Here is a 14,012-nt window from a genome sequence, read left to right as displayed (position 1 = left end):
TCTCGCCCTGTTCGGATACTGATTACCCCTCGCCTGGACCATCGCCTGTGTTTGGATTAACTCTTTGGATTACCCTGTTTGGACATTGTTCGCCAGAGATCGACCACGCCCGTTTACTGGACTATTCTTGTGTCTTGCCCTCAATATACCTGTTGTCTGACCCTCGCCTGTTTCTGACCACGCCTTTGAATAAAAGCTTTGCAAATGGATCCGCACGTCTCTCGTCCCTGTCGCCTCATTACAGGTTGCTGTCAGCTATATGTTCAGCCTCTTTTATGTGCTGAACATCATGTAGCCCAAGGTAGCAGCCCTGACTCTTGAGTTTTTCCACAGGTATATTTTGACAATGTTCCTTGTCCAGTTTAAAGCATACTTCATTTTGAAATGCAAAGTTACATTATGTTTTTTTTGTGTGTGTTTGCCACAGGAGCCTGTTGGGTATAAACCTAGAACTTGGGTCTAAAGCAGAAAAAAGGGCACAAAACAGTACAGCATTCCACCAGAACTGCTTCGATTCCTGTCAGACCTGAGTGACTTTCAGAATCCTTGGAAGATTTATAGGTCATTACACACTCCTCTTTGATTTTCACACTTCTCTCTCTCTGTCCATCTTTCTCCCCACCTCTGTCTTTCCACAATATAAATCTATCTTTTACAATATAAATGATGTAGGAACAGTAATTTATTAATTTATGAGTGTGCATAAAATTATATCCTGGCTGCTAAATGTCACTGTTCCGCCAGCGGAACACTTGTTTACTTCCATATTTTGTAATAGAATTTCAATCTAATCCTGACAAGCTATATATCCTTGAAAAATTCTAAGACTCTAGAATACATATTTGACCAGTGTTTTACGATATATATATATATATATATATATAGGAACAGAAAATTACATTATTCTACATCAGAGATGGGCAACTGTCAACTGAAGTCGCCACCTATACCCTTACATATTTACGTATCTCGCCAGAAGATGCCATTTGTATCACTTCCAGTGCACTCAGTGTATAAATTTACTCACTTGTTCACTCATTTAGTGGACTTAATTAGCAGAGTAATGTAGGGAATTAGGGTGTAGGGGGCAATTCTGGCAATTCAGCTCAACTTTTCAGGATAGTGGCCCTCCAGGAGCAAGCTCGCCGTTTAAACCTACAACTTTTGGGTTACAAACCCAGACTTTTAATACATAAGCCAGACCCACTGAACTAAATGTCAACCCAACATTTGCAAATGCAAACGTACATTTCCAGACATCATTCATGCATAAATCCCAATGTTTTGTGTTAAATCCTTCATTATGTGAAGGATTAACACAAAGACCAGGCCCTGCGCCTCATTCTCGAGCTGAGACCCGACTGGCAGGCCTCTCACATTTCTGAAAGCGATGAGAGCTGAAACTCTTGATTGCTTACTTGTCTGGCATTTGAGTTCAAAGCATCTGCAGGAGATGGCAGGCTGAGCATGAGCTGGCACGGAGGAGCCGGGCTGGGGCATGGGGCCATAATGAAGTGCGCTGCCATCTCAGATCAGCCGGCTCCAATCCTCCCAGGATCCATCATCTTGTCTTATCTTTACTCATTAGAGGGAGAAGGCATTAAGAATGGCGGATGTGTTAAGAACTACTGTGCCCTCTAAAAACAGGCAATTGTAGAGATGCCCCAGCATCCCGCAGAGGAACGGCGCTTTAGTCAAGCATATGCTCACAAGACCTGAATTACGTTTAAGGATATTATCCTCTTAAAAACATTCTGTTTTTACCAGGTTGCTCATGCTGAAAGAACATGCAATGACCACTTTGTTTACCAGCAGATGGAAAAGACAAAAAAGGCACTCAATTCTTGAACTGGGGTAGCAGAGCACCATAACAGATGGTGAAAGGTCATTGCAGACCCCTGGATTAGCTAAGCTTAGCGTGTGCAGACAGTCAGACAGTGATAGTAGAGTGTGGTCTGGTTTGGGTGCAAGCGTCTGGCCACATGGCTCTATTTTTAGTAGCACATGACAAAAACATTAAGCAGGATTGTCTATCTTGCACTGGATTTATGGTCATGGTCAGGTTAACACCTAGAGTTGTGTTTTCATACTTAGAACATTGCTGCAATTGGGTTTGAAACCACAGCTGCTGATGCAGCTAAACCTAAACAACTTTCAATGCAATATACATTTATTTGCAAACAGGTCCTGATCTGCAAGCACAGTGATGTGTCATGCCGAGATCTGTTAGCTGAAGCTATACAGTTGTTCTGTTTAGCCTACCAAGTGTAAGGAAAAGAGGGTCTTTAAAATCAATGGCCTGATAATAATAACGCTAAGACTGATTTTGTTCACCGATGCTTGAACGACAAAGCTAGCACTCTGTAAGAATAGAAAAAAGAGGAACTCCATTCACACATATAGCAAGTTTGTCAGACAATACAAATAAGGGAACTGAGAACCTGTTCTTATTCAGACCTGGTTCCATAAAAAAAAAAAAATCAGACACACAATTATTTGTTATATTTAATAAATAATCCATAATACCCCTCACTCAACAAGCAAACTGTATAGGTGCCAGAAGAATAGCCCCCTACCTGAAACTTACACTAAGATGCAGATACCTGGCCACAGCAGCAAAGGCACATCAGCCAGATAAGACTGTTTTACAACCCAAATTAATTTAGAGAGAGTTCATCTCACTTAATTTACTTTGAAATAGACAAATAAACCCTTTTAATCCTATAAATTCTGTAATGTATAAACATGTATCCAAATTTCCCCATCTAGTGTTTTGCCTATGTATTAATAAAAACTCTTTTGAATTCATGTTTTAGAATTGCTTAATGTAGTTAATCAAGATCCCATGTAGTTTGGTATGAGTTGTAATTTCCCAACTGTTGTTTTAAATTATTTAAATTACTTGGTTACATCTAGTATTACAAACATTTTTAATTTTTGTCTTTCCTTTATCACCCAATCAAACTTTATATGCAAAACACCCTGCTTGATGAAAAAAAAGAACATAAACGTTCCCTCTAAAAGTACACTTTGTGTTGGCTGAATACCAAAGACTGATTCTGTTGAATTCCCCAAATCAGTAACTCCAAATACTTTTCAATTATCATGATTAATTGATACATATTTCCCTTCTAGGCTAATTTGCTACATACTACACTCTCTCTATATATACAGCATACACCAAAACCAGTTTAGTCCTAAGATTTCCCAATGGATGAGCTGATTCTTTTTAGTGAATCAAAAACATTTATTTAAACAGATTTATGGTTTATCTCATCCTTTGGCAATTTAATTTATTTTTTCTCTTCAAATATCTCTTCATTGCTAATGCAATTGTTAATGGATCTATAATTGTTAAGAAGAAACAGAACCAGGTGTATTTATTTATGGCAGATTTATTAAATTTATTCAGAAATCTCAAGAACTCAGTCTCTATTGTAGTCTGTAAATCTTTCCAGCAACTTTGAAAAGCACATTAATAAGTAATAACACATAAAGCACTCTAATTAGATTACACTGCAGCAAACATACAAAATATTGTAAACTTGGGACACAGTTTATGCTGGATTATTTGTTATCATTCTGCAGTCAGTTCTCTAATCTGGCAAGCTCAGTTTTAAGTGACTCAATTAGCTCAACCAAGAGTGTAACAGTGAGCAAGAAAAAAAAAACAGCTAGAAGATCTCAAAGTTGAACACTTAAAAAATCCTCTTCATGTGGATTTGAGGATATGGACTACTTCTGTCCTCTTACATTCCATGCAGTTCAACAAATACCCCATCTGTAACCTTAAATGAAAATTTGACGAGAGACAGAATCAGAGTAATAAGCTTGCATTTGCATGATTGAAATAAAAAAAGCTTTCAAAGAGACACAAGTCTTCTCCACAGTGGGGTGAAAAGCACTGGTGAGGATGTCATTATATCTGGATATATGTTTCCAGTAAAGCTAGGAGGCTAATCTTATGAATCAGAACAGACATAGGAGGCACTATGAGATTGTGGAGATTCATGTGAAATTCATGAACTATCAGAAAAGTTAATTATGCATATTCATCTATTTTAAAAGTGCACAATTTGAATTCATAGTGAAATAAAATGGAGGAACGGCAACTGAAAGTCATGACCAAAAGCCAAATTGAAACGCCTCTGAAAGAGCACAGAGATACAGTAGGTAAGTTTAGATGGTGCAAAGAACAAGGACGCTTAACTCCCTGTTTATCTGCGAGTTGTATCTGTAACACTGTGGAAGGTGAAACATGGTAACCTCCCTCCTACACATGCCGAGAAACAAAATCTGTATGTCTAATGTACTACAGAGGATTGCTGACCTTATCTGAGCAGGTGGACAAGGCCAGCTGATATGAAAATAAACCCATGCTGTATCAACAGTTGCAGTATGTTTGCATTTGCTGAAAGAGATTTGCTGAAAGAGATTTGCTTGTTTTTCAAAAATTTTAAACATGAAATAAGAAAACAGTCCCACCAAGATTACAAAATGTACTTTTTTGTGATTTTTGCAATCATAATGACTGATTGTGTGGAGGTAATGAAGTGGCAAATTACAAACAAATAGGTCAAAGATACAAATGAAATGAGTGCTTTAAGTTTTTCAGATAGGTTTAGTATTCAGATACAAAATCTTACAGAAATTTTGAGTTAAACGCACATGAACATCACCACAAGTTGCAATTGCAAGTGAGAAACAGAATTTAAGCATGGCAGATGCAGTGGATGCAGTGCCTGTATTAATGGTAAATGTGTTATATTCATTAAATTATTTGACTTTCTATTATGACAGAATGATTCAAATTACAGCACCTTCATTAATCAAATAAAAACAAATCAAAGACACACCCAATGAGCATTCTTTTTTCATCATTATGTAGATGTAGAGATAAAGGTAAACTCTTTAACATCAAGCACGTCCTGCGTTTTTGTGATAATTTTGCAGTTAAATGAGGAATTATGCACAACTGCAAAAAAGGCATTATTTTGTTGATTCAGCTATCACGGGATTATGAAAAACTGGAGGAACTGATAGAAAGAAATAGGCTAAAATAGGCAAAAATGGAACTTAACAAAACACCCAAGCCATACCTTGTAGGCACCAAAATATCATAGTTCTTTTGATACCCTAGCAACAGTCAAAACACCTTAACAACTGCATAGAAATGTGCTGGCAACCACCCACAATACCTAACATAGTGGCAGGGGATTTTCACACAGGCAAGCACCGCTCAAGTTTTCTTCAGAAATGTAAAAATCTACTTTGCATGTTAACTAACAAGCTCTACATTCTTTCTAACTAATGGCTCAATATGTTGTTCTTTCTTTGTTTTGCATTTCCTATAATACTTCACATAACGTTCCTGTAATACCAAGCATAGCACCTGCATTGAAATGGCTGAACTAACAACCTGTTTGTTGTACAGGTTAATTAAACGAAATTATTCAACTGAAATATTTGGACGTAAAGTAGCTAATCCAACTGCAAAATGCTTAATTTATGGTCAATTAAATGCAATACTGACATTTAGAAAACAGACGTGTTTACAGCAACATCCTTACTGCAAAATCAAACAAATGTAGTCATATGGGAGAGCGCTGAGATTCAGTTGGCTGCTGAAGGGCTGATGGTCTGTTAGTGACTGCGAAAATGAGGAGGAGCGTGTGTGTGTGTGCGCGTGCTTGAGTGTGTGTGCACACTTTGGCAGGTGCATATTGTCCTGAGCTTCTGATTCATTGATTGTTTACTGTATTTGCAGGTGTTAAATTCGCTCTCACAAGAGGCAGATGGCATCGCACAACCCCAACAGCAGATGACAAGAGACGAAAGGGAGGTGGAGTGAGGGGCACCGAGAGAAACAGAGAAAAAGTGAAGGTAGACCTACAGTATGCTGCAAAGATTATAGCCGAACCGGTGTCACATGATGATTTTTAAGCAAATATATGCCAAGAAAATGGTCAAAATGCACACTTGGAGGCTGTTAAAATCTCACTGAGGTAAAACAACTGACAGTTTAAAGGTTCAAGTGACATTAACCAGCGATGCGCACACAAATTTGGTTGAAACATTGTGTCGATTAATGACCTCTACAATCCTGCTCTGAAAATCATGTCCTCTCCCACTAAGCCGATGTTTGTTGCCAAGCATCTTCAGTCCTCAAAGCCAGACAGTGCAGTTGTGAAAACCCACTAATGCGGCAGTCAAAGTCACATCTATCGGAGAGAGTGACAGGTGACAGTGGACGGAAACAGATCTTTGAAGGTAATCTCTCTCATAGGACAGCCCACAGGGGGTTATTTTCAAGTATTTGATTTACTGACCCTCTTTCCCCCCAGTGCCTCTAGCTCACCGTTTTCAGTTGTTCAATTTTACTGAACTAACTCTTTCATCTACCTTTGTCAATAAAACTGATTGATTACCCAATCGCAGTGCAAGCCTGGAGCAGGTGTCATCTCTTGTGAAAGATCACGTTGTACACTGGCAAAATCTGAGATTATCTGGAAGAGAGGGTAGCTAATTTTCCATAAAATCCTAATGAAATCAGCAGAGGGCATAACAACAACAGAGAGGAGTGAACTATGCGAGTCAAGGACATCTGGCTGTTCTTTTCCAGGTCTTTGGTTTCATTTTGTATGGCGATTGTAATGTAGCATGACCTCACATACTCTCATGCTTTTACTCATTTCTCATTCGTTTGTACTTAAAAGGACAGTTCACACTCAAATGAAAATTATGTCATTATTTACTCATTTACATTTCTGTCATGTCAAACAAATGACATTCTTTCTTCTGGATAACTCAAAAGTGTTCAGAACAACTTTGGAGCCCATTGACTTGCAAACAGAAATAACAATAGTTTGTTAAATTTACTGTAAAAAAGAAAAAGACAGCTGTGCTTAAATGTACTGTACTGATAACCACCATAATAATATGTATAGGTGGTAAAATAGAAATAATATGCATAGGTGGTAAAAGAGAAAGCTACATGATGAATCAGTTCATCGTAAGTATACTCATTAATAGATGGTGCACAGATGGTACACACAAAGACAAAATGCCAAAAGGGTAAAATACAACTCTAAAATAATAATAATAAACATTAACTAAATTACATTTTACAAAAAAACACATTTTATGTAACACAAAATACATTACATGTACAGGTAAAATTAGAAGAGATAAAATTATTGCTAGAAAAAAATATATATAAATATATAATTTTTTTTGTTTTTTTGCCATAAATCATACAGCTGTTTTTACCTGCATTTTACAGTATTCTTCAGTAAAATTACATATAATGCAAAGTTTTTAACTATTTAAAGAATTTCACAGTATATGCTAAGGTAACTTAAGTTAACCAGTTAATTTTTAACTGTTTTCTGTTAAAATAATAATAATAATAATAATAATAATAATAATAATAATACTCTTCTTTTGTGTTCCACAGAATGAAAAAAAAAAAAAAGATTTGAAGGTACGTATATTATCAGAAATGTCATTTTTGGTTGCATTCTCCCTTGTAGTATGGCAACTTTTCATAAACAAAAATGCCATCTAAACATTTGTACCAATACAACATATTCAGCATCATATTTGCTTGACTTGTTTGACTATACCACAAGTCATCTCTTAATCTTGAGCTAATTCCATAAATAATTTCCTCCTGTGTGTCTCTTTGTATAAGCTTCAATAAGATTACCAGACATACTGTGAGCTTAAGCAAATCATTTAAATTATCCAACACAATGGCTAATCGGATACAAGAACCTTAAGAAAAGCCATTATAGAGCCTGTCAGTCATTTACCGATGAAATCCATCTCAAAGGTCAGCTAAGTAGTATAGACAACATGTGAACAAGAAAATGACAACTGTTAAATCACCCACATAACTGCTACATGACCATTTTTACAAGATATCTCCTTGGAGACTGCTGCCATGATTCAGCAAAGAGTTTGTGTTTTGAAAGCCATTCAAATATCACTGCGAAAGGGCATCTTCTTTCCAGCACCTTTTGGGAGAAGAGGAAGTGTTATGCCAGGCACTAGCTGTACCACAGAACAGTTGACAGTTCCACCCACTTTTTGTTTTAACTTTTTCAAACACCTGGAAGAACAAAAGAGGGCTTTTGATCATGGGAAATCCCTCACGATTACAGCAGGGCTTCGGTGGCTCAGCTCCATTCTGAGTCTGGGGGGAAATGCTCCAAGGCCCAGATACTTGTATGCAGAAAGAGAGTAAGATAGAGAGAAAGAGAGAGATGAGACAGCAGGATGAAGGAGGAGAAAGACAGAGACATGAAACAGAAAAATGGAAAGAGAGAGAGAGAGAGAGAGGGGGAGAGCAAATATCTTGGGTGCTCTGTTTAGGAGGCTTCCAGCAACCCAACAAGAGGACAAATACAAAGAGGAGGAGGATATTCACCTCTAATCCTGTTCTCCATCCTGGCTCAATCAGCCAGCCAAACAAACACCCACATACACAACACAGTGAGAAAGAGGGACACACTCAGCCTCTTTACACTCTAAAGAAATAGCAGAAAGAGGCTTGAACTGCAATAATATACCACACACACACATGACAGGACGGGCCATAGGAAGAGCTCCATACTGCAGCCCAAAGAGAAAGGCTTGTGCAATCTGTGTTGTTCCCTTTCTAAATTAATGCCAAACAAATGCTTACTCTAGTCAGCAGAAATGGCAGCTTATGCCCAACTCCATTTCTCACCTGTCTGAGCACATTTGCCTGTGCTGCCGCTCACCTGCACAGATGCTTTTCACGCTCCACGACTGACAAAGACAACAGACCAGGAATGAAAAAAAGGCCATTAGCCTCCCCTTTCAACACAAATATGGCTGCACATACACGCCAGCCCTTTCCTGAAGGAGCGCTTTCCCACGCTACTTCCATAAAAGGGCCGGCTCCAGGAAGGCCAGTGCCCAGCTTGGAGCTACTCTGTTGGGATAAGCTGACTGAGAGGCAGGGGGCCAGAGACTTGCCTCAATGCACAGTAGCCCACACAATGAGGTATGAAAGGAGCATTTTGTCTCAATAATGTTTTTTTGCTCTTAAAGGAATAGTTCGCCCAAAATTTTAAATTTGCTAAAATGTAGGCCTACTCAGTGTTAGGCCATCCAAGATGTAGATGAGTTTGTTTCATCATCAGATTTGGAGAAATATAGCATTATATCACTTGCTCACCAATGGATCCTCTCCAGTGAATGAGTGCCGTGAGATGATAAAAACCATCACAATAATCCACAAGCAATCCACATGTCTCCAGTGCATTTGTGAAGAGAAAATATGCATGTTTGTAAGAAACAGTTGTGTCATTATGATGTTTTAAACTTCAAATGGCAAATTATTGCTTTCTCTGGTAAAATAAGTTTTCTCACCTGAATCAGGAGAGAAATATGCACAGATGAAGCACCATTTACAAGTAAACAGTCTTGGTTCCTGTAAATAAAGTCTTGGTAAAGTATTCTCCAGCGTCTCCTCGTTCCTCGTGTGTGTGTGTGTGTGTGCATCGTGACACTAATACAGTTCTAAACAATACAATATGTCTGTGAATTTTAATGCTAGAGGACAACAGTGGATGGACTTTTTCAATGGAGGAAGCGTTATTATGGATTATGGACTTGGCCAAAAGCAACGATTTAATGTTAAAACACCTTGATGAATTTGATTATTGCAAACATGCAGCTTTTCAAGATGTTAAGTGATGGACTGTAGATTTGTGGATTACCAGTAGATTATTGTAATGTTTTTATCAGCTGTTTTAATTCTCATTCCGACCACACACATTCAATGCAGAGGATTTTTTTACTAGCTGGCTGAGTTGGTTTTCTGAATTTGGGTACACTTTGCATGAGAAGATTCTGGCAGGGTTCAGAGCGCAAGACTGTCAAAGCACCATAGAGCCAAGAAAGACAGAAAAAGTAAGAAAGATTTTGTGTACACACCAGCAAAAGGGAAACAAGTATAAAGGCGTACATCCTCTATGAAACAGGACCACATAGTCCTCCCACTCAGTTCTGGTGTCTCTGAGGAGGGAGCCAAGCTTTGCTATTACTCACAACAGCACTTCACATGGACTATAGTACTCCACAGTTCACACACAGGGAGGAGCTGCACTGTCTGCCACACGCTTTGCGTAACTGCCATGCTCCCCCCAAACCCCAGCTGCTGGCAGCTTGCAGTGATCCCTCTGGACGGATGTGCCAGGGATGTGCCCGCACTTGTGATGCAAACATTGAACCTCAGCGAGGAAGGCTGGCACTGATTTAAGAGTAATCGATGACCAGTACATAAAAGCTTGAATTGCATGCTCACTGCAGATGGTCACTGGAGCACTAAAAATGCAGTTAAGAATTTGGGTAGTTGACAAATCAAATAATATGTAAAAAATAATATGAATTTTCTGGATTTCAAGTGTAACATTTTATGCAAGGGAAAGCATATTATTTTCATAGTTTTAGATTAATTATAGCTATAGGGTTCCATTATTTTTAAGTCATTCATGAATACTGGATAAGAACTTCTACATAAAAAATCTACATAAAAGGTAAAATGGCATAAAGATTACACACACAACATTTTAAGGCGATGCAATACTTTTAAAGCCAAGTATATATATAAATTACTAGAAACTTCTATGGACTTTTAGGATTTTCTTTTTTCTTTTTGTCGTTTTTCCGTTTTCATTATTTTATGAGTTATAGAGATTACAAAGAAAGATGATAGATAGATAGATAGATAGATAGATAGAAATTTTCATTATTTAAGGGTTATGCCTAGTTAATTTCCAATGGTTTTTTCCAAGTCTGAATCACAGTTCCCTGATATGGGATATAATTAGCATGGGAACCCTTTTTAGCATGTCACTCAACAGGACACATCACATCAACTATCCTTTTATTGAAATCAACATTCTACATACATTATTAACGCCTCAAGTTTAAAATTAAGCCAGTCAAACTGGTCTGTGGGTAAATCGGAGTATGTAACATCACACAATTCAGATGTTAGAGATAATCAATCAATGTACCACTGAAATCACAATGATCAGATCTATCGATCACCAATTGCAGAGCAGACAGGGCTACCAGAACCCCCTGACCTCCATCATTCAAATATCAGCGTGGTTACCACTCTTTAAGCATAATAACATGCTCACACCTGGTAAGCAGGTGCAGCCAGACTGAGAGGTGTTAAAGAACCGAAGGAGGCACTTGCAGCCAGTAGGGCTTTTGACTGGGTGCTGCTGAGAGACTCGGGCTCTGTGAATTACGGGCAGAGAGAGAGAAGGCTGGGGGAAATCAATACATAGCTTCAGTCTCACGCTCGCTGCCGACTCATTAGAAGTGAAGCCTTGAGGAATGTGCTTAATTATCTCTGATTATTAATGGCCCACCTCTCAGACTGATTATCAACACACAGCATAGGGTATTTTGTCAAAAGATGGGGCAGAGGAGGGAAGCCACACACACACGTACACAGAAAGGCGAATGCAAATACTGTCTTCGCCTTCTGTCTCTCTTGCATTCATCCTGAACATTCATAAACTGCCAGATCTGCAAACCAGACTGTTTGAGATGTAAACACCTCTGGTCAGAGGAGTCGTGTTTCACTGATATCCAGACCAAGCCAGATCGGCTTGGAGTATCTGAAATACATAGGCATCACATTTTCATGAATGTCCCTTAACTGAATGTACTTAATGAGCTTATGTAACAAAGGAAACATCTCCAGTAGTCAGGTCTTAATTCTTTTAGTGTGTTGCAATAAATAGTGGTCTGGATTTTTATATTTATTTATATTTTTTAGAGTGGTCACTGTGGTTGTTATCAGTCACAAAAAGTGAACTTATAGGCTACTACAAACTTGACAAATACAAAGACTATTCACTCAAACATTAAAAATACCTTTGTTTGTAAATTAAAATCAGGCAAATTTTACTATACTTCAAACTTATTAATATTCATGAGCAAAGCCTATTAGCGACGTCAAACCATATAACCACTTTGTAAAAAGGGATGCCCAAGTTTGGAGTCAATTTTGCCTTGAACACATGTTTGTTAGCGTAAGAAACTTTAACATCATATCTGAGGTTAGTCTCATAAAATTTATAAATTATCTTAATAGGTGAAACCGTGGGTGTGTTGTATGGGCGGGCAGTGGCTGCTACTCACGAGATATTGGCGGGACGGCGTAACCTTTCTCTCAAGGGACACAAAACAAATAGTCTACCTACATTTAAGTGGTCACACACTGAGCCTACCCTGCTGAACTTTAAACTGACCACTAAACCCTCACCTCAAGCAAACATTACCTTCATATTGCGCGAAAAAGCAATAAGGCACGTTCAGTTGACGTATTCATCGAGTATTCCTGTCACTAACACGAACAGTACGCGCGACCTTGCCCTGCTGATCCTGTTTACAGTGTCGCACGTCAATGATGGGCACCAGCCGAAACTACCAGACTTAAGGTAAACAACACAGAAATGCTGGCAGATTTCTTTATGAACTTCTGATATAGCGTAATGTTCAATTTACTGTTGGAAAAATTGGGTGAATAAGGCATTAAACTGACAACTGTAAACTGACAGGTAGCCTATAGCTCCGCAAGTCTTTTTTGCTGAGAGGAAAAAGCTTATGCTACTACGACCCCAAGATGCGGATTGCCGCAAATACCATACTTGAATGACTGTGATACTGTCCCAAAAACACATCCAAACCTGATTAAGGGTGCTAAAAAAGCACTTAAACTATTAGCTTCACGCTACCTACGAAATCGAGGGCTTTTCTATCCAGAACAAAAGATACATGATTATAAACGACCACGTTACAAGGGTAAAATACAAATCTATATTACCCCATAACTAACAATGCCACATCCCTGCCAGAATAAAACAGTAGCGTATATACCACTAACTATATTAAATACATAACATGAAAAAGCACCACATGATTTAACGCTATAACATTATGCTTAAAGACTTATCGCATTTCCAATAAATAAATAAAATGTGCCTAAATACGCATATAGGCTTTGGTTTTAAAACGTAATAAAAGCGCTGCGTTTAGCTATTATATAAAGTTTCCGATCAGGTGAAGCAAAGCCTGTATCAATTAAATGGTATTCCCTTATGGTGGTGGATTTATCTATAACACATTTTGACTGGTAATCCATAAAAGCGGGGCTCTAGCTCAGCAGTGTGTGCAGGCTTATCCGTGATGAGATTCTGTATCAGTGCTGGGCAAACGTGCAAAATTTCTTCAGAGCAATGATGACTAAAGGGAAACTGTCCCCGTACTCACTCGAGGCCCTTTGGAGATATTATGGAAATGCAAATCATCATCATCATCATTCCAGAGCATAATGCCTTTTCTATATAGTGCGTAATGATGATGAGCCCCCAAATTGCAAAGCACTGCATAGGCTGCCTTAAAGTTTGAAGCGCTCTTACCTTTAAGGACGATCCCGCAGATGCTGTACAGGGTAAACAGCATGTGCTGCTTCACCATCATATTGCCTTCCTTCTATAACAGCTGTCCGCTTGCCGTCAACACGCTTTCTTCGCTCTTTCTCTTCTCCGCGCGCTGATGATGGGGGCTTATCCAGGTGCAGGCTGCTGCAATCAATACTACAGGCTCCTTCGATAACTTCTCCACGGTTGAAGTCCCACTGCGCTTTCCGCACGCCGTTCACTTGACGCTCGGACTCAGCTCGAAAACTGCGAAGCGCTCCAACACAGTAGAAAAGTACAGCTCACGCATCTATCGCCTCCTGGGAGCGCGAGCAGGCAGAGTCCCGCCTCCGCTGACTGACAGATGAGGACGGGGAGCCAATAGCGCGCGCCTGGAATTATTCTCCGCTCAGACTGGTTCTCGACTCCTCAATCCATATTATTAAAGGATCGAGGAAATATAATGCGAGTACGTGCAACGAGTGCACTGATTGCACCCCGTATCTCTGCAATGCATTGAGTAATGAAACGATC

The 14,012-nt window shown here is 38.9% G+C and overlaps 1 protein-coding gene across 2 annotated transcripts in view; it reads right to left on the bottom strand.

Moving 5' to 3' along the window:
* The window catches only part of LOC107708610 (cell adhesion molecule 2-like), a 408,667-nt gene extending 394,855 nt beyond the window's left edge, over positions 1 to 13,812 (bottom strand). For both annotated transcript variants that reach the window (XM_016512883.1, XM_016512884.1), the window contains exon 1: positions 13,479 to 13,812. In XM_016512883.1, the coding sequence (XP_016368369.1) occupies positions 13,479 to 13,539 (61 nt within the window). In that variant the 5' untranslated portion in view covers positions 13,540 to 13,812. The remainder of the gene's footprint in view (positions 1 to 13,478) is intronic.
* Positions 13,813 to 14,012: the final 200 nt, after the last annotated feature.

Source organism: Sinocyclocheilus rhinocerous, unplaced genomic scaffold (assembly GCF_001515625.1).
Source record: "Sinocyclocheilus rhinocerous isolate Xijiao unplaced genomic scaffold, SAMN03320098_v1.1 scaffold2491, whole genome shotgun sequence".
NCBI classification, from domain to species: domain Eukaryota; kingdom Metazoa; phylum Chordata; class Actinopteri; order Cypriniformes; family Cyprinidae; genus Sinocyclocheilus; species Sinocyclocheilus rhinocerous.
This window is presented reverse-complemented; position numbering and strand designations above follow the sequence as displayed.